Below are 27,163 nucleotides of genomic sequence, written 5' to 3'. Positions count from 1 at the left end.
GTGTGTGTGTGTGTGTGGAACTTCCACCTACACTGGAGGAAGAGGCTTTAAGGACAGCTGACTCAGACTAGTGGAGATTTGACTCACATAAACAAACCTCTCTTGTCTCTCTTTCTTCCTCTGTCTCTTTCTTTCAAACACACTCTCTCTCTCTCACTTTGAAATTAATCAGTGATGGTCCCTCCACCCCCTGCTGATGGATCTATTATTTATGAGGACCCTTTGCACTAAACTAAATTTAGTGCATAAACTCCACTCGGAGAGCTGGAGAGGGGGATCAATAGGATGGCAGGGGCCACAGTGAGAGTCTCATTTAGCTCTTTAGAAATGCAGGATGTGGAAAGGCTGACCCTGAGTGCAAATGTGCCTCTTGACTGAAAGAGAGCCTGTGAGAACGAGCAATAAAGAGAGCAAGAGGTTCTGACAGTACAAGGCAAATTTCAGTGGGTCATTACTCTCCAATTGTTACCTTGTTGCTAATCTATATCAGAGATAGTGGATCATTGATGGGGTGATGTTTGGTGTAATTAGGTTTATACAAGCTCTGCGTTATTGCCTTTTCAGGATGCCACATGTGCTGCATGAATCACATCTGATTTTTCAGCCCCCGTGACATTGATACCACTTGTCTCCTGTCAGGATCGTCACGGCTGTGATTACTCTCTTTCAGTATCACCACACAGTTCAATATTTAATCATACACCCATTTGTATGGAAACAATCAGTTACTCATGCATAATTTTCTCCATAAGATTCTTGCTGAGGAAACATGTGTTTGTTGTCTTTATGGCCTCTAAGAACAAGTCAATATAGGCTACTACTCTTAGAATAGATGCATGGGATTGGAAGAATAAAACAATGATTTGCTTCATTAAAGGTGCATAGTCCATATCTGGTGCCGTGTCTCAATTGTAATCCAACCTCAGTCCTGGCAGCACGGTAGTCATGCATTGCCTGAGGTGAGTGTGTTTGTGTTGGACAGCTCCCAGGTGTTAAAGTCACTGAGTATGAAGCAGGGAACTGCTGATAAAGATGTATGCACAAAATATACACATGGCTGCTCAGCTTGCCTGAAATCCCTGGGTAAATAAAGCCTTAAAATATGTGTTTGAAAAACTCTTTTTAAAGGAAATGCTTACATGTAATCCTACATAACCACAGATTACATGTAGGTCTTTAGAATATGCTAATATATCATCCTTAAAGGAAACATCCACCCTCGGAAGATAACGTGCACTATCAAGATTCACGGTAAGAACAACAACAAAAAAGGAGTGAAAACATGGATAATTCAGTCACAAGTCGATACAAGGACAGAGCAACCAAATACAAATGGTCCAAAAGATCAACTGACTGTTTTGAGGCTGGATTTGAATATACTGCCAGCAGACTGAATACCTAACAGAGGACTGGTGCAAAGCCAAGGTACAAGCACAGCTAAAGCTCAGTCACTGCTTGATTTTAACCCGACTTTAACCTGGACTCTGGCCTGGCTCTAGTTTGGTGTTCTGGGACAGAGTTAAAAGCTCACTGATGTAATCCAGCACCTGGACTGGTGAATTATTGAATATTGTTAGTAAGAGGTTAAAATGAATTTGAAGAGAAACTTGGCCACCATGAAATCAGGGTGCTGTGGGAAAAGTGTTTGTTCTTAGCAGCCTGGCTTCAGATTTCTGCAAAGTTTGAAGTGCAACTACAGCTCCAGAATACGATAAGGTGTTAAGGTGTTAGACCAGACCACATTAGACCAGGCACAGGGGGAGTAGGGTATGTTTTTCTGGTGTTGCTGGAGGACAGCTTTTCTGTTTCATGGTTCATGTTCAATTTGTAGCCGCTGTCAAAAATTAAAGTTCATCAGTAACACTGGATGTTAGGATTATGAAACCAAGAGATGGCTATAGTTTTGTATTTAGATCGCTCCACTGCACAGACTGAACAGATTCAACATAATGCACTTGATGACAAGATTAAGACAAAGATTGTACAGTGACTTCCACATTAAATATCTGAATGGCCAAATGCCAATGCTATGCCAATGAAGATATGAGCTCCCAACCAAAACAAACATGGAGGTTGGACAAAAGTTCATGATTGCTCTCCTTTTTCTGCGTCGTTCTACTCCAGTTGGCTCTGTTGGTCTTAAATTACAAGAGGTGGTCGAGAATTCAGATTTAATCAATTGATGCATTGGAAAGAAAATCAACATGGTCTTGACTAGCAAGACCTGAGGCCCTTAATCTGATAATGAAAATCAAAAGTCATGTATATCCTCACTTTGAGCTATGAAATAAATGCATGTCATGACAAGCTTGACTCCATGGGAAAAAGAGCAGGAAGGAGCGAGTGTGTTCAATGGCATGTCTCCTCTTCCTCCTATTCACAGTCTCACATTAAAAGCCAATCTTGCCTTCTGCCCACAGGGCTGGTGTGGCATATATAGTATTTTTGTGCATTTGCCCACTCACTTGTAGATATGTTTGGTTTTATAAACAATATGCACTTTGTTGTTTAGCTTTACAGACGCCCCCATTCAACTCAATGCATTTTCTGATTTGAGCAACATGCATGAGAGCAACTGTGGGTGTATAAGCCATGGCTTTACTGCATTCTTCAGTTGGCAGTTACACCAGTGTCAGTAAAGCCAATGAAGACCAGTCGAGTTATTCACTTCCTTTTATTCTTTCAGGTGGTAAATGTTGCTTAAGCACCTTCCGATTTTATTAGCAGTGTACCCTTAATAGTTAATTTGTTTACATTGTTTGTATTGTGCTTTGTTGTATTGTTTGGGCGAACTGTAACGTTAGCTAACGGCATACTTTTGGAAGCAGCCATCACAAGCGTAGTTCCTCAGGGACTCTAACATGTGGCGATTAGTAAGAGTATAAGGACCGTGATAGTTTGTTGTAGTTGTTGATTTTGTTTAAATATGTAGAATTATAAATTTATAGGCTATTGTTGTCCAGACAATATAGCTAAACGAGCTAACATATGGTAATGCCAGTTGACACTTGTTGTCAAGGCAATGGTAGAATCAAGCTTTATTTAAATACAGATAAGCTACATTGTGTTTAACACAGGATGCATGATTTTAGTAGTTAGTAAATGTATAGAGAAGAATTATTTAGATTTTTACTCACCATTAAATATATTGTAATCAATGTATTGGTTTCTATAAAAAAAAATACTAATTATAAGAACTGATTTTATTTTTATTAGAGTTCATATAGTTAAATGATTTTAAATGGAGTTATTGAGAGAATGTATTATTATTTTGTGATACTGTGATTGTGATATAATACTGCTATTGTTCATTGTTCTAAGCCAGATGAGTTGGCAGTTAAACCCAAAGTGTCAGCAAAGCCACTGAAGACCAGCCAACTTACTCATTGTTTCCTTTGTTTTTTCAGAATAAAACCGACTTTTCTTGAAATCTGTTCATCCTGAGTGGGGTGTGATTCATGGGTGCAGCACTGGCAGTAATTACACTGGCAAATGCTTTGTTCACCTTTAGCCAGCACCAAAGCAAGAAACAGCAAAATGTACCGAAATTCAGTCCTGGAAGAGAAGAGCCTGGACCAAATTTTAGACAGAGACAGGGTACGGCTGAGGGAGGTAGATGAGGGGAGTGAGGGATGGAAGTGGAGGAGGGAGAAGGGTGATAGAGGGGGCATGGCAGTGGAGGGAGGAGTAAGGACCAAAGGAAAAGATCCATTTACCCGGCAGTATATAAAACAGACACAGACACAACACAGGGACTGATAGTGACTGAAATATCAAAGCCAGCAGTCTGCTGGGTAGGCTGGGAAGTGGCTGCTGCTGCTGTTTGATCCAACACACAGCTGCTTTTTTTTTTTTAACTAAAAGCTTTGGAGAAGCCTCTGGGTGCCAGGGAGAACTAAAGCGATGTGTAGAATACATCCAGTCTCTCTCTCTCTCTGTCAGTTTGTCACCCCCTTTCTCTCCCTCTCATCTTGTACAAATTGTGCGAACTCCTTTAGGCACAGCGGGATGAGAAAGTATGCATTGCTGGGACAGCATGCGTGAAAGCATTTGCTCTGTCTATGAATTGTGTGTCTACCTGTTTTCACTCGGGCTGGGATAACAGTTTGATCTTCGTCTTGCACGCCGTATCACAGACACACTGAGGCTTCTTTCAGAAAGAAGTGGAGAAAACGATTTCTCCGTCTTCTCCCGTGGCACATCTCTTGTGCTCGGAGGTGAACCACATCTCTGGAGAGAGATGATCAGTGAGCAGGAGCCTGCAGCGGAGCAGCCCAGCACTGTCAGCCCAGTTGCCACCTGGAAGCCCACCAAATGGAAGCATCACCAGAAACGGAGCCGTGTCCTTAATCTGTTGGACTCTACTTGTTGACTGACTTTGAGGAATTCTTTGTTTGAAAGACTCACAACCAGAGAAGCTTTTCTGTATGAACAGCGAGAAGACAAGCATCTTTCTATGAAACACACTCACTAACAGCTGACCCAGTATTGATTTTTCTGTTACAGTCAACTTTAATCATAAAGACATGATGTACATAAAGGAGAAGACGCTCTTGACTTCAAGCCTCGAGGAAACTGAGTCATGGATGCGGCAACAAGCTGCAGTTAAATTTTGTAGATTTTATTGCTGATGCTTTAAAATGAGACAGATTTAATGAAACCCATTAACTCTCTGCAACTCTAATACATATCTCTGCAAGATATTGAGAGTGAAATGTCAAAAAGCCAAGAGTATATTTCAGTCTGTAAGTAAACATTGAACAGGAGCCCACACGCGTAAACACACACTGTAACTATAATCACTTAAGTTGGTGAAGTCTTGCAAGGTTTTTGAATATATGAGCTCTCCCCTGGGAGCCGAAGCTGAGAAAAACTCATCAGGCTGCAGCAGAGAGTAACTCTATTTCTCCGTCTTTCTCTTCCTCCCTTCTTCATTTCCTCCCACCAGAGACCACAGAGAGATTAACTACAGATCAGCTGGGGGACAGCACTGCAGAGACAGGGACTCGCTAAACAGCAACAGAGAGAGGCAAACTGTGGATGACGTATCACACTGTACGTGTGGTTGTGTGTTTTACAGACTGGGTAACACAATGAACAAAAAGGGTTTAGGAAACACACAAACCGTAAGATGCTTTGTTGGATTTAGGCAACATGCACATTATACCAGTTGGATTTACAGCAGGTAACACTCACATGATGCACGGTTCGCTTTAGGGAATACACACAGTGTCCTGTTGTTTCTAGGGAATGGATGGATAACTCCAGTGGGAGTGAGGGAACACAAATGACGTTAGTTAAGGAGTGCACACGTGATTTTAATTAAATTTAGGGAAAACACACACACACACACACACACACACACACACACACAGTAGAGAACTCGATTGTACCACTCCACATTATCACAGAAATAGACCACAGAGGAATGAAAAGGTATGGTTTCTTCTGCCAAAGCACTAAAAGAGATTTAGACTCATGAAGATATTACAGCATTGCCGGCGTATGCAGCCTGGCTGCTGTGGCTGGCCTGTGTGATATTGTGCAATTACATATTTCTTCCTCCACAGTCTAGTGCACGTAGAGAAGCGTCACACCAGCCTTTTCTGAAAGGCTACAGAAGCTGAAGTTTGAATTCACTGTAGGATCTATCATTCATTCACTGGTTCTGTTCAGCTGTAGGTGAGGTACATTGCCACTTCAGCAGGTTGCCCACCGCTCAGCCGATACATATTTAACAAGCCGTCTGCACAAATCTTGAACTGAGGCTCTTCAAAATTCGTGTGGAAAATGGATTTAATGTGGTGCAGAGGAAAAGTTAAACAAGCATGAAAAATGGATGAAAGGTTTTGACCATATCTTTCCCTGTATATGGTATCGTTGCAGAATGACTTTACTTTGCTCCAGGGCTATAAATTCAGTTCTATTTAAAAAAAAAAAATGACATTCAATCATTTGAAAAGAAGTGACATTCACTCTTTAAAAAAAATCAGAGTAGAACAAAATCAGCTTAGCCTCTATAGTCTGTATCCTCTATATTTTAGAGGGATTAAATGATGACCTTTAAGCAATGATTTTTAATGGATGCACGTATAGTACTGCAGAAGAAAATCCTTCGGTGTTATACCATCAAGTGAGAGGATAAACACTTTTTCACATTTTCCCAAATGTGTCTGTATCAATTTACAAAAGAAAGCTGCTTAGCATAAAGCCGCTGTTAGAAACTCCCTCTATCTGTAACGATGAAAATCTACTGTCACACATAATCAGAGATATTACATTTCAGGCTTACATAATTAATCAGCGAGTCAGTGAATAACTTATGATGCAAGTCATAAATTATATTTAACCAAGTCATTACTAGGGAAGAACTCAAGAAGTGACTGCTTTTCTCACATGAAAGTAATAAGCTGGGTTGCCTCAGCATGTCTGCATTTATAAAGCAAATTATCCATATATTCACTCACAGTGTCTCAACAGTTTATGCAAATCTTTTTGAGGTACTTTTTAATCATCTATTTTGCTTTATTATAAACATCTTGTCTGGGTACACGAAACGATAAAGGCTGCGGAGTGGAGTGGTGAGTGCAGCCGCAGCGCTGTATGTCTTGCCGTGTCTGCCTATACATGACGTCCTGTCGTTCCAGTTGGCATGAGATTTTTAAATGTGTCTGACCTTTGCATGTAAACGTTTAGGAATTACAGTGCAAATCCAGCTTGTGCAAATATTAATTTACAGGCTTAGAAATACTAACTTATGTTATCAAATGTGACCTGAAATTGTGAGTACAAATAAGGTACTAGAGTTGCAGTACATCTATAAAAAGCATGCAAGTACATGCTGTCACTGTTAAGGTTAGATGTAGTAAAACTAAATGTCTGGTAAAGAGAAAAGTTGACCCATAAGGACACAAAACAAAAGAAGGAATCAGAAGCCTTCCTGCAACAAGGAGCAGCATCTAAAGCATCATGTCCTCCCATTTGCCTGGAGTAGATGCATGCATGAAAAGCTCCAAGTCTCTTTACATGCAAATCCAGTCTGTGTCTATGAGTGTGTTTTATCTCCGGGGCTGCTGTTTGCTAATCAAGAGCCTTGTGAAAGCCAGAGGAGCGTTATAAGAAGCAGAGTATAATACGCCTGCTCACAGCCTCTCTCTCTATTTGAACACACACCCATTTTACACCCTTTTAACTTTCAATCTGCCTGTCGTTGATTTTCTGTTCTTCCCACTCGTTTGTTATTCTGCAGGCCTCGCAGTTGCCATTTGAACATATGCGCCATATTAACACTTGAGATAATGCATATCAGCAATGATTTTTGTCATTTGTATCTGTGTCTTTTTTGGGGGGGTGGTTGTTTGTGGTTTTTGTAGCTTGTTGTACTCTGCACATCATCAATGATTGGCATCAAAAAATAATGATGTAAAATCTGTTACAAGATTTATTTCTTAACTAAAAAGTCATTCACCACTTCACAAGGTCTGTACCAGCATCAAGGAGAAGATAAAGCAAGCAAAAAAAGAATGAGCTGTGTTTCCTTAATCTCAATAAGTGACATGCCATTGACTGAACATAAATGCATATATAGTGTATCATTCATTCTCGTTCAGCAGGTACTAATGACGGCCTGCTGAGCAAGGAATATAAACCATAATAATTGCTTAGTGATCAAACCGGTATGAATGTGCAGCACAGTGAAGATTAGAAAGTGATAAGTGCACTTTCTGTGGGTCAGAAAAATGAATTAAATGAAAGATAAATGCTCATGATTTATCATAACATACTCTATCAAGTGACCACAGTTTTCCATCCATATGTCCTCCAGACCATGAGGATGGATACGGGCTCATCTGTGCAGCTCCCTCATTACACAGAACAACACAGACAGCCTTCACTGCTGCCTGCCGTCAGCCTGTTTATGCTGCCTTCTCTGTTTACCCTCTCTGTTAACATTGTGCTCATTATACTGCGTAGCTGCAGATATGCACGGAAAACAAGCTGAGAAAGTCCCTCTTTTATTATCTCTCTCTCTCTCTGTTACTCTCTTTTGGTGACACTCGCTCACTTATTTACACGTTCTAACAAGCAAGGTCCTGGGTGAGGAAGCCCTCCCCTGTGACAGTTTGTCACATTGTGTCAGCCTGTTGAGTGCCACTGAGAAAACATCACCTCTGCTAATGTGGCATTGTGTGACACGGCCTTCGAGGTTGAAAAATCTACCACTTGTGAACAGTTAGAGGGTACATTACCACATGTCTGCATGTTGGAGGGGCCCTGAGCGAGACCCCAGCGAATGTGAAAGGAGGGAGAATGGGCTTTGTGTGTGTGTGTGTGTGTGTGTGTGTGTGTGTGTGTGTGTGTGTGTGTGTGTGTGTGTGTGTGTGTGTGTGTGTGTGTGTGGGGGGGTTTAGGGAGGTGGTTGTTTGGGGACTTGGCACAAGTGATTGCTGGAGCTTGTGGGGTTTGGTGGCTCGGGTGCTAATTGCAGCGTGACCAGTGGGAATATTTTTCTCCCACAAAGCACCAGAGAAAAGAGACGTTACATACGGGAAAAGAAATTTCTCACACCCTGTCAATCTTTGCTTATTGTCAACTTGTTTACCAAGTTATATGCGTGCAAACTGGGTTCAGACACTAAAAGAAAAGCTGTGGCAGGTACACACAGACCATCTTTCACTGCCTCCTGTTTGTGATATGTTGATACTAATCCACGAGCGAGTAGTTCAACCTTTGTTGCCTCTCCTACTCCGCTGAGCCACAGGTCACGCAGCAGTCTAATCACTGCTGCACCCTGTCATGCAAATCATGCAAAATATATTACATAGTACTTTAAAAATTAATATTTTACATAATCCACTTCATTTTGCTTAGAGCGATGCACTGACCTTTCAGCAAATACACTTTTTAATGAACTAAACTTTGTTTGATGAAAAGACTTGCAGTTTCTCATCTGAGTGTTCAGCGTTTGGTGCCTGTGTGGTTTCAGGATGAAGCGAGACCACAGTTAAAGGAATAGCTGACAAGATGGATACCACTCTCATGTCTGTCCATTGAATATGAAGCTGGAGCCATGCAGGCGATAGTTAGCTGAGCTTAGCATAAAGACTGGAAATATGGTAAACAACTAACCTGGCTCTGTCCAAAGGTAACAAAAAAATCCATCCAAAATATTGAACTAGTAGGAAGCTGCAACCAGTTTTCTCAAAGGGTGATCAGTGGCAACTTTATTCTAAGAATAATATACGTCTCCTGGGATAGTTCAGGTTACTTAACGTGGGGATGTGTGTGGTAGTTATCTATAGTCAGTGTATTACCTGCAGGAGATTCAGTGCTCCCAGTTTGGAGAAGTGGACACAAGTAGTGGCACAGAAGCTGAGTGTTGTACTGCTGTGGATGAGGTCAGGGTTATAGCCACATAAAAATTGCTTACCGAAAAAAAACCAATATCAGTTGAAGTGTATGCTTTATTTTGAATATTTTCACCAATTTATCTTGCTGTCAAACAGCTCCTTCCTTTGGAACTACATTTTCTCTGTCTGTTGAACTACTGTATTACTACGCACAAGCACATTTTTTTTGTAAGTGGCTAAAACAGGTTTTTTCTGCTGACCCCGTGCACAGCAGTACATTGCTCAGATTCATGTATACATCTCCAAACTGAGAGCACGCTGATCTGAATCTACTGCTGGTAATACACTGACTGTGTAACTACCTCTCACAACCCCACATCGAATAACCCAAGCTATCCATTTAAAGACAATATATGAAAGGATAAGGCCTCTGGACTGTAGGTTGTAGTGTTACTAGGTCTATAGTAAGTATATTCGTCACAGTGATAAAATCAAATGACGCCCTCACTTTATCCTTCCACCAACCGACGGAAATCGAAGCACGGTTCTTTGGAAATATCGACCGCCTTCAGGGTCTTTTATGAAAAGCTCTGCTGTCACAACATCTGTTGATGTGATTTGGAGAGGCAGAGATCATTGTTACTTTAGCATCAGAGAGGGCACCAGACATCAAGGATCAATAAAAACCATTACGGCATTTCGCTCAAAATGTTGAGCAATGCCTGGAACCAAAAAACGAGAAATGTGGGAATTCTTGACTGAAGGATCCTCAGAGTGAGAAAAGGAAAGAGAAAAAAGAATGGGAGCAGAAACGTATCCCCTCGTGGCTTACGATAATCCCAAGAAACATAGTTTTTTATGATGACATTTATCGTGACATTTATCCACATCAATCTCTTAACTCAATTTATTTCACTAAAATAGCAGGTCACATTACTAATTTCGCCCTAAATGATGCCTGTAATAAAAACCCTACTGCCTGTTCAAGGGCTGCCAATAAATTCAGCTCTCTCACCCGCACAGCTCTGGGGCCAATCTTCCTGTTTGATTAAACTTTGCTCCCCAGTGGTATGAAATATCCAAAGGCACTTAGATTTACAACCTACTCGGTTAAATTATTGACACCTCACTGCCTTTGCTATCAGTTTCTTGACTAATCCCCTGTTGTTACCTCACTTATTCAAGTTGGTGACTTCCATTTGACTTTCAGTGATAAAATACTCTGGAATGTTTCATTGCTACTTGATGGCAGCAGCTACGGACATGTTTACGTTACACATGCAATATCTGATAGGCTCATGCTAAGTCTGCAAGTCTATGAATAATTGTCTGTGTTCAACATAAAACAAGCAGCTGTTGTCTTTGAAACAAAGATACGGAGGGCTGGCTCTGCGATAGATCTAAATAACACAGGCTGTGCAGATAGAATGCAGGGAGAGAAAACGAGGGATGGGGAGAGGTAGAAAAGCTGAGAAAAATACAGTGGGAGAGAGTAAGAGACGAAGGGAGAGTGTAAGCAGACTCTTGGGCAGGGAGGATGTGTAAGATCTGTCTGTGGAGTGAGCAGGTTAATTTTTCATGCGGCGGTTTGTGAGGGCCGGCCCAAGCAGTCCTATAGCTGGCCATGGTTTCCCGAGAGAGAGCTTGTTGCTCGAGACCCCCGGGCGGGTTTCTTGTTGAGTCTGCCTGTAAATTGCCACCAAACTAGTGAATTACTCCATGATGTGTCACAGAGGCAGCCGAAAGCCCTATAGGCATAAAGCCACCGACTTATGTTTTCCCTCACAGTAGCTCCTCAGTGACAGCTAGGGCAGCAAATTAAGATGTCTCAGTTAGAATCCAACAGCGCCATATTCAAAACAGCTGGTCGCCATTGCTGCCAGAATTTCTGATGGATTAAATAAATGTGCGTGCTGCTTCTGCTTTAACAAACAATGGCAAGTAATTTTGTGGAAAATATTGGGATAATTTGTCAGGAAAATTGCGAATTTGAGAGGATAAGACAGAGTCTCCAGCAAGGTTCGAATTACAGGGGAGATTGGGGGTCTGACCCTACTAATTAAGTTAAGACTTGGTTAAGCTTAAAAACAAGAGTTAGAGGGGTGGTTGAAACATTTATATATCCTTCTTCTACTACGAGTTCACACACCCTTAATATTGGACCATACAATCTCTAAAACCTTGATGTTGGTTGAATGGTCTCATTCACCAGCCTCACTCCCATCGGTGCCTTGCATCTTCAAATATGCTCCAGTACGTCACACAAGCAAACTCAGATACTGAAAGTAAATGTAAGTGGCTGTGGCTAACTATCTAGTATGTTTAATACTCTTTACTTTCTTATGTTCTAGCTAGTTTCTACAGATGAACGCTAACGTTCGCTAGTTTTTGGCTTTTGTCTTACGTTACAGTTTGACTAAAGTCCGCTAGCTAAAGCTAACATTGGCCTACCTAACATTAAGTACACCACATTTTACCTACACCACGTTTTGTGGTGGTTTAGTTGGATAGTCTTTTACCTTCTTTATATTAGCTTTTATAGACACCCACTTTGTTTTCATTCAGGAGTTTTACTTGGGTGTGTCATTGAACAATATTATTCCATGTTTGCTGATGGCTTAGTAATTGTATTAGCAGAGGTGGGATGAATATTAACTACATTTACTCTAAGTATTGTACTTAAGTAAAATTTGGGGTACTCAATATACTACTATATACTTCTACTCCTACTACATTTATTTGACAGCTTTAGTTACTAGTAACCTTCAAAATGAAAATTTTACACAATGGATATCACAACAAGCTTTTAAAAAACACTTTGTTAAAGGTTAAACCTTTCAAAAAGCTGTGTTTAATCATTTTCACATCTCCGATGCATGAGTTGTTAACAGCTCCACCAAATAGTGATTTTTCCCTCAAAAATTTGCACATGGTTTCATTTCAAGAAATGTTAAAATGATTCAATTATCTCACCAAAAATCAAAGTTTAGAGAGAATCGTCATCATGTACAGACTGCAGACATTACATAAACAAGAAGGATACTTTAAGGATTGTACAGCCTAGTGTTTATTCCCTTTCGCCCTGGAGAAAAAATTATGCACGGTGCTGCTTTGAGCCAGATGCTAACATTGATATGCTAACCATAAGAGTCTAGCATGTCAGCATGCTACCATAAGCTAATTAGCACTAAACGTAATGTACGGTTGTGGCAGATGGTAATGTCATTACTGGGTATTGGACAAATTAAAATTTGAGCTGATGATGATGCTACAATTCAATTTCATGGCAATCCATCCAATAGCTGTTTTCACTCAAAACATCAAATGTCAACATCATAGTGGTGCTAGGGAAAACATCGCTGATCATCAAAGTCATTAGGATTCATCATCTATTAACCATGAATGCCTGCACACAATTTTGTGTCAATCAGTTGTGTAGATTTGAGATATTTCACAGAATAAGTCAAACTTTTGACTTGCTGGTGGCACCAGGGGAAAAGTCAGCCAGAGGATAACCACAGTTATTAGGATTTACCCACCATGCACCATGTCTGTAAAAGTTTCACAGAATCCATCTTATAGTTGTCAATACATTTCACTAATAGCCAAAAATGTCCACCTGCTGGTGGTGTAACAGGAGAAGTCAGAGGATCACATGGCTAAGAAAGACAGCATTAATTGTTTTAGCAAATGCCGAAAATAAGCATGTGTTAAATAAAAAAAAATTAACCATGGTGTTGAAGGTCCTATAACTTTAATGAAGCAGTTATTTTAATCCAAACCATTTTGTTTGCCTAACCAAGTTTGTTTTCGATTTTAGTTTAACCACACCACAACTACAGAGGTCACAAATCAGACAATGGTTTCCTTTGTGCAACAGTGTTTTGTAGTAGTTTAGTTACAAATGACATATTCTGTTACTTAATTAAGCAGTTCCAAGTGACTTAGTCACCTGCTGTACATTGAACCATAATATATGTACTTGCCTTTATCCTTAACCCTATCTGAAATGAAATAACAGATAAAAAAAATGTAGACAATAGTCCGATGCTGACAGTCTTATATTCTCCAGCTGAACAAAATTCACAAGTCAAACCATCACCATACTTTAAGAAAGCTGAGCAATGGCTTCCACAATGGATGAATGTTGTCCTAATATACTGACTGTGCACAAATTACAGTGTGTAGTGAGACCAACAGAATTTATTTTCTTTACAGCAGTGTGGGGATTTGAGTGTTACAGCTGTCTAGTGTTCTACTGTGAAATCTAGGCTTATTGATTTCTGTGAGGCTATATTCTTTACAAAGGATACAGTGTGTACTTGAGGACAGATTTTTTTTTATTGTTTTCTTCAGATCCCTCACCTCTCAGTCCCGTGTCTACGCCTTACAGTATTCTCTTAGAACTATCTCAAAGGAAAATAGCCCTTTTAGCCAGAAGCACCTTGACCCCCGTGACATCAAAATTAATCCTTATCATGGTGGCAGAGGCAAAGAAAAACAATTGTGCTGTTTAAACATCATAAATGCAGGACAGACTCCCTCCCCTTAGCGTCACAGCGCAGCCAGGGCTAAGCATTTCAAAGAGACTTGTGTTTGAATGACTGTGATGTGGGAGCTCAGAGTCTGTAGCTATGGATTAAGCTCACAGCAAATAGTAGCATGGAAGAAACAGAGGTAATCTCTTCCCTCTCCTCCACAGCCCTCTCACCATACCTGTTCCCCCTTTTTTAATCTTCTTACTGAATTAGTTCTTGCAAAGCTGCTCAAACAGAGAGGGTTTTATTCACAGTGGTTATAGGGGTTAAAATAACATGAAAATGATAATGTCTCAAGCTCCTGAAAGGTCCTTTCACTCAAAGATTGATGGGCTCCTCACCTGGTTATTGTTTTCCAAAGCAACATACTGCTGTCTTTAAATTTGCTCCTGTGATTAAAGAAAAAAAAAAGTACATAGAGCCCTGGACAAACTGACCTATGAGTTTTGTAACTGCAGCCATTTATAAATATAGTCAAATTGTGTAGATGTATCAGAAAACTTCTTACTCACTCACTCACTCACTCACTCACTCACTCACTCACTCACTCACTCACTCACTCACTCACTCACTCAGTACCGTCTCCGGTTTAATCACCTACAGTGCTCCAGATAATTTACCCTGTAGCACACTATATTTGCATAAAAGTAGTTTCGTTTTGCATTTTGATGTGTTGCTTTTCAGTTTCACAGAAGATTCTCGCCATAAAAGAAAAAATTCCCGCACCTGAACCACTGCACTGACTGCCTAAATATTTCAGTCTGGCTCTTGCAGCTTTGCTTTCTTCAGCTGCTTCCTGCACGGTGAAGATCAAATAATGAGCCAGAGGATTCTTATACGCAATATTTCACACCGGCTGAATATTGTAATTTTCTTTCTTCAGCTCACACACCTTCATATGAGATCATTACCAGTAAGCCTCTGATATTAACTGCTCATCATCAGTGTTTCTTCCCACTCGCCCCCACGTGACTCTTGCTAATGAAAACTGCAAATAGTGACGCTGTAGTTCTGAGGCATCTCTTCTTATTAAATAGCCAAAAGGATAAACTGATACGCTAATACAGGGTGTAAATTCACTTCATTTTTATTACTTATTATACTGTCCTGTCAATTTGAACTGTATTTTTCCAACATACTTTAATCTAAAATGCATTCTGTGTGTAGAGGTTGTCTGACATGGGGTGGCTCTGAAGTTCTGCTACAGTCTCGTCTACCCATTAAATTATACACATTTTGACATTATGATGTATATTCTCTGATAAAGTTAAAATAATCTTTGCAATAATGAACCCGGCATGCAGACTCACAACCCCAGTAAGCTTCCTTTATTCATCTCAGCACGAGAGAACAAGTTTCTAGTTAAGCAAAGCATTATGCAAATACTAACCAGGCATTTACACAGGAGGCACACTTCCCTGTCACTTGATATTATAATTTATACATTTCCTCTGAAAGTTACAATTACCTGCAGTGTATGTAGTACTCTGTCTAGATTATTATCAGTTGGTTTCTGGGGTTATAGTTTCATGTGGGATGATGTAACAGTGAATATGCCTCTTTGTTATAGTGCTATACATACAGTCATTTTTTATCATTACAACATCTTTTTTAATTAAGTAGTAAATCAGACCTTTTCTTCCACAGAAAATATACTTTTACTTTATACAATATACATCCCACAACCTGGATGGCCTCACTGAAGGCTTTTTTTATACATTCATAAACACTTGCATATGTGTGCATATTAGTGTAGGTGGAATTATAGTCACAATAGGGGCAGTAAAACCTATAATGGAAATAATTGTTACACAATACAGTGATTATATAATGTCATTGCCCTAATTTCTACTAATCGAAATCAGATAAATTAAGCTGCTTTACTTTGCAGAGGACTCCCTGGAACTCCCAGAGGGACCCCTGGAAGTCCCCACACTGCAGATTGGCAAACACAGCTCCAGGGTTTAAAAAGCTGGGACACGGGGCAGGGTAAGTATGGCAACCCATATTTCAAATATTTACTGTATGGCTGTGACATTTTGAAGTTCATCTGACACTGAAATGCAACTTTACACTTTGAGTTGTTTTGTTTTGTGTTGGTGAACTCAGAGAGTTGGGGTTGGGGTTGGGGGGGGGGGGGGTGCTGAGCCAACATGGTCAGAAAGTAGAAGTTGTCAAAACCTGATAGGTGTGTGTGTGTGTGTGTGTGTGTGTGTGTGTGTGTGTGTGTGTGTGTGTGTGTGTGTGTGTGTGTGTGTGTGTGTGTGTGTGTGTGTGTGTTCCTACCGGTGACAGCACAAGCAGTCAGAGGGAAAGACATGATGTGGCATCCTCTATGGCAGACAGACAGACTGAAATAGTGCCTGATGTGACAAAGTGCCCAACAGTGAGAGAGAATGGTTTTTTCCCTTTTTTTTTTTTTTTTCTTTTCTTTTTTTTTTTTTTTAAAGACCAGCTTCCTTCCTATGGTAAATTGTAGGCCAGAGGTGGCGGAAATACGTCAGTTATGTGGGTTCTGTGAAGATCGACTGTGTCTCTTAATTTCGAATGAAGGGAATGAGAGGGGGAGAGGAGATTTTAATCACTGCTGTCGCTTTAAGGACACTTATCAAAGCCTTATTATGCGAATAGAAAATACCATGAGCCGCTGAGCAACTGAGCAGCCAGAGGACGGACTAGAGTGGATTTATAGGAAACTCAACATTATCTGAGCTGGAATAAACCGCTTCATCGCCTCATGGAGTTTGATTACACACTGGATGCTTGTCTTATTCGGACGGTTCGGATCATTTAGGAAATATTGCGCATAAGTAGCTCTCAGACTTGGGATCCTTTGCCCCTGAAGCGCAGAGAGGAATATGGCTTAAAACTCAACGCGTACGGGATTATTCACTCATCCGACAGCCAAAATCGATACGTGCTCGTTTTGTTTCGGACGGATAGTATCCCGAGCTCTTTATTTGACAGCCTTGGATCATGGATTGGGGTGGTGGAAAACAACAACGGGCAGCGACATGATTTCTCTGCGCTGTCTGCGGTATGCAGCGAGGTTAGGCTTTAACGTTGCTTGTTATTATTCCGATGCAACAAAAGTTACGAAGCGAGTGTAATGCGTGGATTTGAACTATTTCGCCGTTTTGCACCTGCTTTAACGGATACCGCGTCGACATAGTGCAGATTCGTGACAAAATAACGTGTGGATCCGCGTCGCTTTGCTCTCTCTCTCTTTCGCCTGTGTGGGATACTTGAACATTTGCTTATCGTAATGGAGATTGGGGAGGTTTATACTCAAGGTCATTGAGTGTTATAAGGCTATATTTGCTTTGTTATTTACACACACACAGCGCTATCTTCACGTTATAGCGCAGCTTACAATTGTCAGTCCAGTGTGTGTTAGGCTATTTGTTATTACGCGGTGCAGCGGGCGATTAGGCGAGCACCTACTGTGGAGTTATATTTCTATTTCTTTTTGACACTGCAAGCTTTCTCTAACAACATGGATGGGAAATTGAAGCAGGGTCGGAGATGTCGGTCCAAGCGGGAGAGGGTGCGGAGGTTGCGGGAGGCAGGGAGCAGAGACGCCCGCAGCCCCGACCCCAACTCCTCCTGCTCCGACAGGGAGGGACACAGTCCGGGGAGGGACGCCGCCTCCCTGCCCGGTAAAAAGGCGCCGCACCCCGCATCCGCCGCCAGAGCTCCGCGTCCCCCCCGGCGAAAGAGAAGGGAGTCCAGCTCGCAGGAGGAGGATATCATTGATGGATTTGCTATAGCCAGCTTCATCAGCCTGGACCGTCTGGAGGTAAGGTGGTACCCAGATCATTACCTGTGTGTGTGTGTGTGTGTGTGTGTGTGTGTGTGTGTGTGTGTGTGTGTGTGTGTGTGTGTGTGTGTGTTCATCCTTCATCAGCAGAGTGGTTGTCAAAGAGGGGGTCCTTGAACCCCCCACCCTCGCACCCCTGTCTAATTTGTCTGTAATTTACTTGAGATGATGCCAATTACAGTGTGGATTAGGTTCACACTTCTAATCATCTGATGGTGTCTGATGGTGTGTCCCTCCCCCCCACCAAACCAACCCAAGGTGTCCCAGATCAATCCTTGGTCTGATTCTCATCACTTGAGGCTGTTGACAGCTGTACAGTTCAATATATGTGTCCTTATCGGGACACCAGGTCTGTGGGTCCTGATGTGTCTCTTTGAAGTCCTTGACATGAAAGTGTTTGACAACCATTGCAGCACACAACTCTGCCTGCTGAATATTCCAAGTTAAAGGCTTTGTGAATGAAATGTTAATCATTGGCAGCATAAGAGTTGTTGAGGAAAATAAGCAGGTGCTGCTGTGTCAGTAGTGGCTCTGGCTTGTATTGTTTTATATTCTGATTCACCATGAGTTGTCAGTGCACTCTTAACATTTTGCTCTTTGATAAACAGCCTATTGCACTAGTAATCAGTTACAGCCTGATTCACCATGTGCTGATAACTCTGTTTCTGTCATTACTGTGTGGTATGTCTGATGTCAGAGGAATGATTTCAGGAAGAAAGGAGGTTCTCTTGTGACATCCTCTTATCTCTGTTATCTCATTACGTTCCAAATGACAAATAAAACATTGTTCCCTGTGGGATTTTAGGCTGACTGACAAGCCAGGCAGGTCTGTCTTTCTTTCCATGGCTCATTCTGGGAATGATAGCGCTGCTGCTGTTGAAATATAAAACACTAGCTTTAATATACATACCTAACGTATTACATATCCACTGAGGTCTGTATATTTTAAGATGATGACCTCATTTGAATGCCCATGGATCATACCACAGGCCACCTCATTTCAGTGACAACCTCCCATGTAGGCTTAGCAATGGTATTAATCAGTCGTGATTGACTCCTGCCTCCTACATCGTGCTCAGCCGGTATAATGTTTGAATGCAGATTTGCAGCATGAAATATATTGTCCATCCTCATACACAGAATGGAAGATCATCAAATCACCACCTCCCATCTTTGACCAAGTTTAACCTGTCCGGGTCAGCAGTAATTATATTGCTCTCCTACTTAGCCTGGCCCGTCATGGTGCTTAGAGTGTGTGTGAAGGCAGATAGGGGAGGAATAAGGGGAGAGGTGTTAGTGTGAAGTGTGCATGAACCTTAACCACAAAGAACTATTGTTATCCTGTAATAGTGAGAAATGTAACGTGAGACGGATAACAGACACTAAACACAACCGGGGAAACTATGTAGCTGCTATGGACAGTCATAAAGTGCGATGAATTCCCCAGTGAGTTCCAGAGTGAGGCTGCAACAGTGCTTTCTTAAGATAAACAATTTACGTGTTATCAGATGTGCATACAGTTTGTGTGTGTGCCCTTTCTTGTTGATTTGTGTGAGTATTTCTGCCCTTTGTCCTGCTTGGCTGCCACTTGTGACAGCTGCTGACTGTGTAAGACTTTGAAGATGTCATAGCAGCAGAGTGCCTCATACTGGCATCTTCTTCCAGCTTGCTGGTGTCTCCACTGCTGTCAACACAGTGCCCTGCCCCACTGATTTATAGGAATATTCCCTTCTGCGTGGTTGCTGCAGGTAGATGTAATTTCAGTCCAGAGTTTTCACATCTGCCCCCATTATCACCCTGTTTGTTGCTGTAGTGCAGGTTGTGTTTCTAAAAAGTTTCTTTGGATGCTTTATCATAATAGAAATGATGCCTCTTTGTGTTTGAGAGGGAAATTAAGTCAAATAATCATCTAATTTATGTTTTACACATTCCCGAGCAGTAATAGATTTCTTACTCAAGTGCTAAATCCATGTTGAATGAGCACAGTGAAAACGGGGTGCTCTACATAGTGGCTTATGTTTCAAGGCTAAGCAAATGAGGCATGATACAGCTCAATGTGAAATGATACTCACATGCCAGCTACTTGGTAATTGGTCTGATTTGCATGCAAATGGACTGCGCTTATTAAATGATGTTGGGGGATCTGGTAGACTTACATGAGGGCTTGTGCATGGGTAGGATTTTTGTGCTTTTCCTCTTGATTTCCCGGCATGTGGTGAATGAAAAGAGCATGCTAACTTCTTACTAATTTCATTTACCGTTTGCTGTGAATGACAACAATAATCATATTTGTTTTCAGTTAATAAGCTGAAAGAAGTGTGCAGTCTTTGAACGTTGAATGCTTGAGTGTAGCTCCTGACCTATGCTACCTGTGCTAATTGCTCATCAATTATGAGGAGGACACAGCAGCATTTGGCCAAGGAATAGGTCTGACCTATTGCATCATGCTCCGATAAGCTCACACACCCTCGTCGGAGGGAGTGTGTGGTCCTCTCAACCTCTCTGAAGTGACTGATGGCCAACACGGATGCGTTTATGTCAGGTCATATAGTAAGGCTACAGTCTCATTAGCATTCTGCCAACATCAATGCAATGTCCAATCCTCCCTTGGGTCAATGTGCTCACACAGCCAACATACCAATATTTATCTCTGTCTTGTTTCTTTTAATCTCTTTCTAAGCCTTTTGCTGCTCTAAAGCACTTCAGGATGAACATGTTTCATAAAAATCCATGTCACCTTTGGGTGACAATCGCGGGCATTTGATTGTCCTATTTTGGTCTTTAACTTCTGCACAGCTGCTACAGTCTGTTCATAAGAGCCTGAGGTTATGGGTTTCTCCCACAGCACTTTGACTCTAAACACACTCAGTTGGTTGGTGTTGTTGATATTCCAGTTCTGCGCTGATAGGATCAAGCTCCCTTGATGAAGGCTTAGGCAGTACGGTGGTCTCGCCTGCTCCCGTAACCTGTTTCATTACAGCCGAAAGCAATTTGCAGCCCCGGCCGCATTTGATTACGGCGTGTTTATTTGCTTTGAATCCCCTCGTTTCTCACAGGAAAGCCGCTTACTTACCTGTGCAAATCGACTGTGCAAACACAGCCGTCCTGCTGTGTCACAGGCACCTTATCATGATTAGAAAAATGTTGGGGATGATTCACTGATGATTCAAGCACAGTCAATCAGCTATTGTGGGCTGTTGAAGAGAAAAAGCTAATATGTTCAGTGAAGGATTAAATCATCTGTTGAGTTGAAAGATTGTTGCTATTTTAGAGATACAACTTTAAAAGTAACTGTAAATCATGTAGACAAAATATTACAATGATTGACATTTGGCAGCTCTCCCGATTGCTGAAAGGTTGATTTCCTGGAGATTGAGGGTTTTCACCTGACAGCAGCGCCACAAAACAATTACCAGGCTTAAACAAGGCTTAAACCCTCCAGAAGTCTCCCCGTGGGTATCGAACAAGGGAGCAGATAGTAAAATGACACAATTATCCATCTGTCACAGTATTAATAAGATGTTTGATTTGCTCCATTTGCTCTGTGGGTGACGTCGGAGTGGCAAATCCCCTCTTGTTAATCCGCAATCCTTCTGTTCATCTGCTTTAACATGAATTTGGATTTGTTTGGGTTTTTCGTTCCGCAGCATGAGTTTCTAAATTCACTCTAATGGGGATTTAGGTTTAGTTGATTTAGAGATATTACAACAGTGTTAAGGGCAGGAAGCTGAAAGGTCAGCCAGTCGGGTGGAAATGAGTTTCATATATAGAAGCTACTGGTGAGAGGTAGAGTTAGGCTCTTTAGTATTTTTTTTTATGTATCCAGAGACGATTTGCTAAACATGTTTGCTCTTTTTCTACAGTTTTACACACTAATCATCATTAGCTGTTGGCCACTGAGCAGCTCTACCAAAGCAATATGAGGAAATTAAGTCTCTGTCTCCAGGGGAGCTTGACAGTAGTTGTTAAGGAAGCTGTGAGTTGCTGCTAAACTTTCTTTTTCCCAGCTGGTGTGTGGATCTAAGCCAGCAACATTCCAGTTACAACTATGTGTCTTTGTATTTCATCAAGTGCTCTGATGGAGGCCTCAAGCTGAGCACCTGTTAGAAAGAAATCTCTTGTTTTCTTTTTTTTTTCTAAGGCTTTTCCCTACAGTAACCAAACTTGCACCACCACAGCTCAAGTCCCATCACATTCATTATTGGGCTCATTATTATCACTGAGATAACACCATGTGCTCCTTATTAGCAGTTATTAGTACAGCTAGCACTCGAGAGAACTCACCTCTCAAATGACTACACTTAAGTCAGAACATTACCAGCCAAAGACAGTAACTCAAATACACCCTGGTTGCACCTATTCAGAGATGTGCTAACACCCTTCGAGCTGGAGCTGAAGTTGATGCCTTCTTGAGATGAACGGGTTTGACAAATTCTAACGTAGTTTGTAAATCTCACCTTTCCCCATCCTTTCCTTGCAGTCAGCTGTGTGCCTCCGCTCTGCAAGTGCACTATCTGATTGAGTAACACAGTGCTAACTGATACTGACACTCGAAGCCACAGCAGTCGTTGCTGTAGTGAGATGTCTTGCTTCCATGGTGAGGCAGCAGATTTGTTGCAGGGGTTGCAGCATTTGTGCTTCGTGTTTTCTCTTTCCCCCGACGGTGATAGCGCTGTGCATCATATGCCGGCACTGACAAACAACTCCGGCTTTAATTAACAAGGCAGCCCCCCGAGGCTCCGCCGCTCATTGGTTGATGCATCCCATGGAGAGAGCTTTCTTAATGCCAGTGGGACATCCCCCGGCCCTGGCTCTCTCTAACTGTCGCACACTGTAGGCGACAGCATGGCTGATAAATGCATGATCACATTCACAAGCCTATTCACTCTCTCTCTCTCTCTCTCTCTCTCTCTGTCTCTCTCTCTCTCTCTCTCACACACGCACACACATACACACACTCTCACAAACACAGCATTGAACCTCCACAGTGCATCTGTCCAAGCCATCGACCAGTGACCTAAATATATCCATCCAAGGAAGGTTCTAGTGTGGTGTGGACGTGTGTTCATGTGGATCTGGAAGCCTGACAATCACTCGCTCAGCCTTCTCTGTTACTACAGAACTATACCTCATGGATTTATGTGACCCAAAATAAAAGAGAAGGGGAAAGAGTGCTTCAGTTTAGAGTTGGAGGTCAGCTCAGACAACAAATGTAACATATATGTATGTATATGTAGGAAGTTTAGGTCTGCAACAAATGATTATTTTCATTACTAGTCTAGATAATTTTCTAAATTAATCGATTGATTGTATCTTTGTGTCTATAAAATGTCAGTAAAGAGTGACAAATGCCCATCACCAGAAAACAGTTTTCCTGTTTGAACTGACATAAGCGTCAGTGTTGTCTAAAGTTTGTGAATTGTGATTTAAATCAGATACTGTGTGATCAAACCATTTGCTCACAGGAGTTGTAACCTGAGTACACATTTGATTCCAGCTTATGGTACTTTACAGTTTACAAAGTCAGCACTGTCAAATTTCAGTCATTCTGCAAAAACATATTGAAGTTCTATACCCAGCCTCAGTAGACACCAGGCAGAAAAGAGATGAATCTCTTTCTGTGTTTCCTTAATTTCTGAGGCTTTCAGCCTGCAGCAGGCAGTGGGATAAATGCACGCTGGCCCTGACGAGAGCTGTTAGTGCTGTCATTTTGAGGTATCACTCGACAGACTGAATGTACCGGCACTACAAAACCTCAGAATAAGAGCCTCTTTGTTTTCAGGTACCGTGACTTGTGAGGAATTGCTGAAATGTGCGTAGTACAACTTCGCTGACGCATATTAAGTGGCACATAACAGCACGTGGGTAGCTTGTTGTAGACATATATATCCATTTCCTGCTCGTCGTCCCGAGCCGTCTTCCATCTTCCTGTCTCAGTGTTTTCATTGCGGTGAATGACAGGATGTAATTATGCTGTGATTAAGATGCTGTCTCCGAGCCTGCGATGGATTAGGAGCTGCACTGTTAGAAGGTTCCCCCCGGTAATTATCCACTGCTGACTTGTTCCCCCTTTTTGCCTTTCATAACCCCTTTCTGGTTCCTCGACTGCTTGATTAATGTGTGTTATTAAACAATGTTAACAAAAGACATTTCATTCGAGCAGTTTGAGAAAAAGAAATTATTTGGAGATAACTTCATAGTAATCATATTTGTCATTCAGCTGAGGTATTTTCCAGCCCCGTGATTTTGGTTAATATATAATGGTGTACTTGGCTGCAGGAGCTCTGAATGAATAGCTAGCAGGCGAGGGTTGTGAAGGATTTACAATAAAAATAATGAAACCTAAATAAAGAGGGCACTCTATAAGTGGCTCATTAGGTAATGGCTGTTTTTCTTTTCAGCCATGTCCTTCACTGACAGAGAGCAAAGAGAGAAACCTGAAAGTCTGGCTTACTTCATCCTTCACATCACTTGAATCCCTTTTCAATATTTTGTTTGCATGTGAGGGTAGGTCATTATTTCCAGCCTTGCAGACTCGCTGAACACAAAGGTCTGGAGGACTGGTCTTATTGAGTAGTGTGCGTGCGGGGGAAAGTATTAATAGTCATTTCAACAATGCTCTGCTGCAGGCCAAGGTGAACATTTCACAGTGAAGTGTTTTGCTTGGTCGTGTTGCTAAAGGAAAAAAAATCTTTTGTAGATACTTGCAGTGTTAGTGTGTCGCCAGCAATCTCTGTATCTGACATGCAGGGTTTGAGCCAGAGCGCACCATCGTGATGATAACCCCTTTAGAAAATAAAATGGTCTTTCTCTACAACCTCCCTGCACCCAGTTATTTCAATAAAATCAGGGGCAGAATCGTAGCTCTTCGTGGGCATCGTGGGAGTTTTTTTTTTAAAGGCGTATGGACATCTTTATCTTCAGTTACAACTGTCAGATCTGACTCACCTGTCTGTCATTACATCCATGAGTGTAAAACGACTTGCCAGTCATCTGTAAATATAAAGCCATCTTTTAATGTCATGTCATGAAAACGTAATTTTCGATATCTCAACAATAACAGAGTTATCACTAAATGTGAACTACAATCTTTCTAGACACAGGTGAACTTTGAAGTTTACTTCAAGTGAAACACAGATCAAGATAAAGTTAAGCCCTAGCAAAAGCGTAGTGAGTACTTTCTTATTCTAGTTTTCATCCATATGATTTTGTAATTTTGTAAAAATTCTCATTCATTTTGTTGAATTAAAAAAAGTTATATGTCTAATATACAGTGTTTAATATTAGTTCTCTCGTATCATTGTGACATTATTTTGTAGCACCCACCAGGTGTACCCAATGTAATGTTTATGGTTGGATGAAGCTGTGACACCCCAGAAAAGTACTAATGAACCTGTATGGCTCCCTACAGGACAAACCTGGCTCAAACACTGGACATATCTGTGGCTTTACAAGGTTGGAAGTCACTTAGAGAAATCAACTTTCAACATGTTTAAAGACCTGAGTATATATTTTTATTCCAGGCAGAATAAAATATTAGTTTTTCAGAACTCAATAACATTTAAAAATAGCTAATCAAAATGCCAGCGGATTTATAAAACCTCTACAACTAAGATTTATTTAGCTATATTTAACCTTTGAGTTAGATAGTACAATTTAAGACTTTTATGCCCCTCAGGGATGATTATAACATAGTAATGCCTGCACAAATCAAAAGTCATCAAAACACTGCAGATTACAAATCAGCCTTCAGTCTGTGTGGCCATGTTTTTTTTAGGAAGGCCTCGGTTTCAAAGGCATGACTCACACAGTCGTGACATTGCGCGGAGTCTTGCTGCATGTTTTCTTAATAGATCGCTCTTGGTGTGAGAGCAATTAGCGTTAACAGTTGTCGACATGCTCTTCTGCTACTGACACTCGCTACAAACACCAGCTCTGAGGGGAATAGTCTTTATAGGCCAAGTGATGCTGACAATAATTGCTCAGTGCTCAGCTCCCCGTGTGAAATAAGATACAGTGATACGTTAGTCTGTAGTTTATTACAGCTCATTGTTTGTTGGTATGTTGATTGCATTTGCAGCGTTTAGCCTTTTCTCTTTGTCTGTGTGTTTATGTGTGGGTGCGGGTGAAGCCAAATAAAGACTGTTGCTTCAGTGTTTTGTGTGATAGCTTTGGCAGCCGTATAACAAGCCGTGGCCAAGATAATAGAGCTTAGATAAGAGAGTGGTTATGCAATGTGGAATTTCTCTCTTTCCCTTTGCCACTTCTGCTCCATTCACTGTCTGGATGATATTTGCCTCACAACTGGGGGCTGAGCTGCCGCACTCAGTTTTTCTGTTGAAATGAAACACCTTGTCACCCGTCCACACTTTGCTTGTGGAATCTGAATCACTGAGCCACTGCTGGTGGAGTGTGTGAGGAGGATTTTGTACTGCCGACATGGGTATATTAGCTGGTCATTGCACTTCTGATATGTGGGATCTCTACTTCACAGAGTTCCTTTTAACTGAATTCATCCTAATGGGCATTTTAACCAGAATCTATACACAAGATGTATTATCTTTCACAAAAGAGGTATTTTGGTTTATTCTCTTATTCCAGCTTGTCTTAGGTGATGAACCGTGAACAAAATATTTTTTTCTTATATCTCACACATACTGTAAGTGTCATTAGCAGTAAGGAACAGGTTCAGATATATTCAAGTCTGTCTAAATACAATCTGTCCATCAAAAGATTTGTGAGTGGCTCTAATCATTTGTTGTCTCCATACTGGCTGTGAAACAATATTGCCATGGAGTGCCTACGAAACTGGGGATAACATCTGCAGTCAAACACACTCATTTAGTTTTGTTCCCAAGATAATATGCAAGAAATTTATAAAAGTGGAAGAGCCAAAAGATATCCCATTCATTGTTAGGTGGCAAATACATGGAGCTGTGGATTCCCTTTCTATTTTGACTGAAGCATTGTTTTTGTTTTTGCATTCATCATGCCAAACTGACAAAGTATGATTTCTCAGAAAGATGAAATAATTCAAACTTTAGAAACATTTGAAGTGTGACTGGAGAATAGGGAAACAAGGGGTTCTTCCTATTTTGCAACGTACTTTTGTATAGAATGAGGACTATAGATTTTTATCCCCAATCTCTTCTAGTGTAGTTTTTCTACATGTTTCACAGCTAATATGGAGAGAATGAATGACTCTAACAACCCATATACTGTATGTGAGTATTGTTAAAGATAAAGTTAAAAAATAATCCTAGGCTACTGTTTGGTGATTATTTCTCTCATATTTATTGTTTAAGCTGTTGAAGCAGTTTTTGTAATGATTTCACCCTAGGTTTCAGTGGAGAGTATCCTGTGGTTTACATGCTGTTTTAGAGGCTTTTTGACCCTGCCAAGATTAAATTATAGGGGAAACACTAAACCCCTCTGGATTTACTTGGCTTGAAAAA

At 41.1% G+C, this 27,163-nt stretch overlaps 1 protein-coding gene across 8 annotated transcripts in view; it reads left to right on the top strand.

The window, feature by feature from the left end:
* The first annotated feature begins 16,416 nt into the window (after window positions 1-16,416).
* fbrsl1 (fibrosin-like 1) overlaps window positions 16,417-27,163 on the top strand; it is a 274,940-nt gene continuing 264,193 nt past the window's right edge. For 5 of the 8 annotated variants that reach the window (XM_056375521.1, XM_056375525.1, XM_056375519.1 and 2 more), the window contains exon 1: window positions 16,418-17,687. In XM_056375521.1, the coding sequence (XP_056231496.1) occupies window positions 17,385-17,687 (303 nt within the window). In that variant the 5' untranslated portion in view covers window positions 16,418-17,384. Of the gene's footprint in view, window positions 17,688-27,163 lie in introns of all 8 variants that reach the window. The other 3 variants (XM_056375520.1, XM_056375522.1, XM_056375524.1) reach the window with 2 other exon arrangements.

The sequence above is a fragment of the Seriola aureovittata genome, chromosome 5 (assembly GCF_021018895.1).
Source record: "Seriola aureovittata isolate HTS-2021-v1 ecotype China chromosome 5, ASM2101889v1, whole genome shotgun sequence".
NCBI lineage: Eukaryota > Metazoa > Chordata > Actinopteri > Carangiformes > Carangidae > Seriola > Seriola aureovittata.
This window is presented reverse-complemented; position numbering and strand designations above follow the sequence as displayed.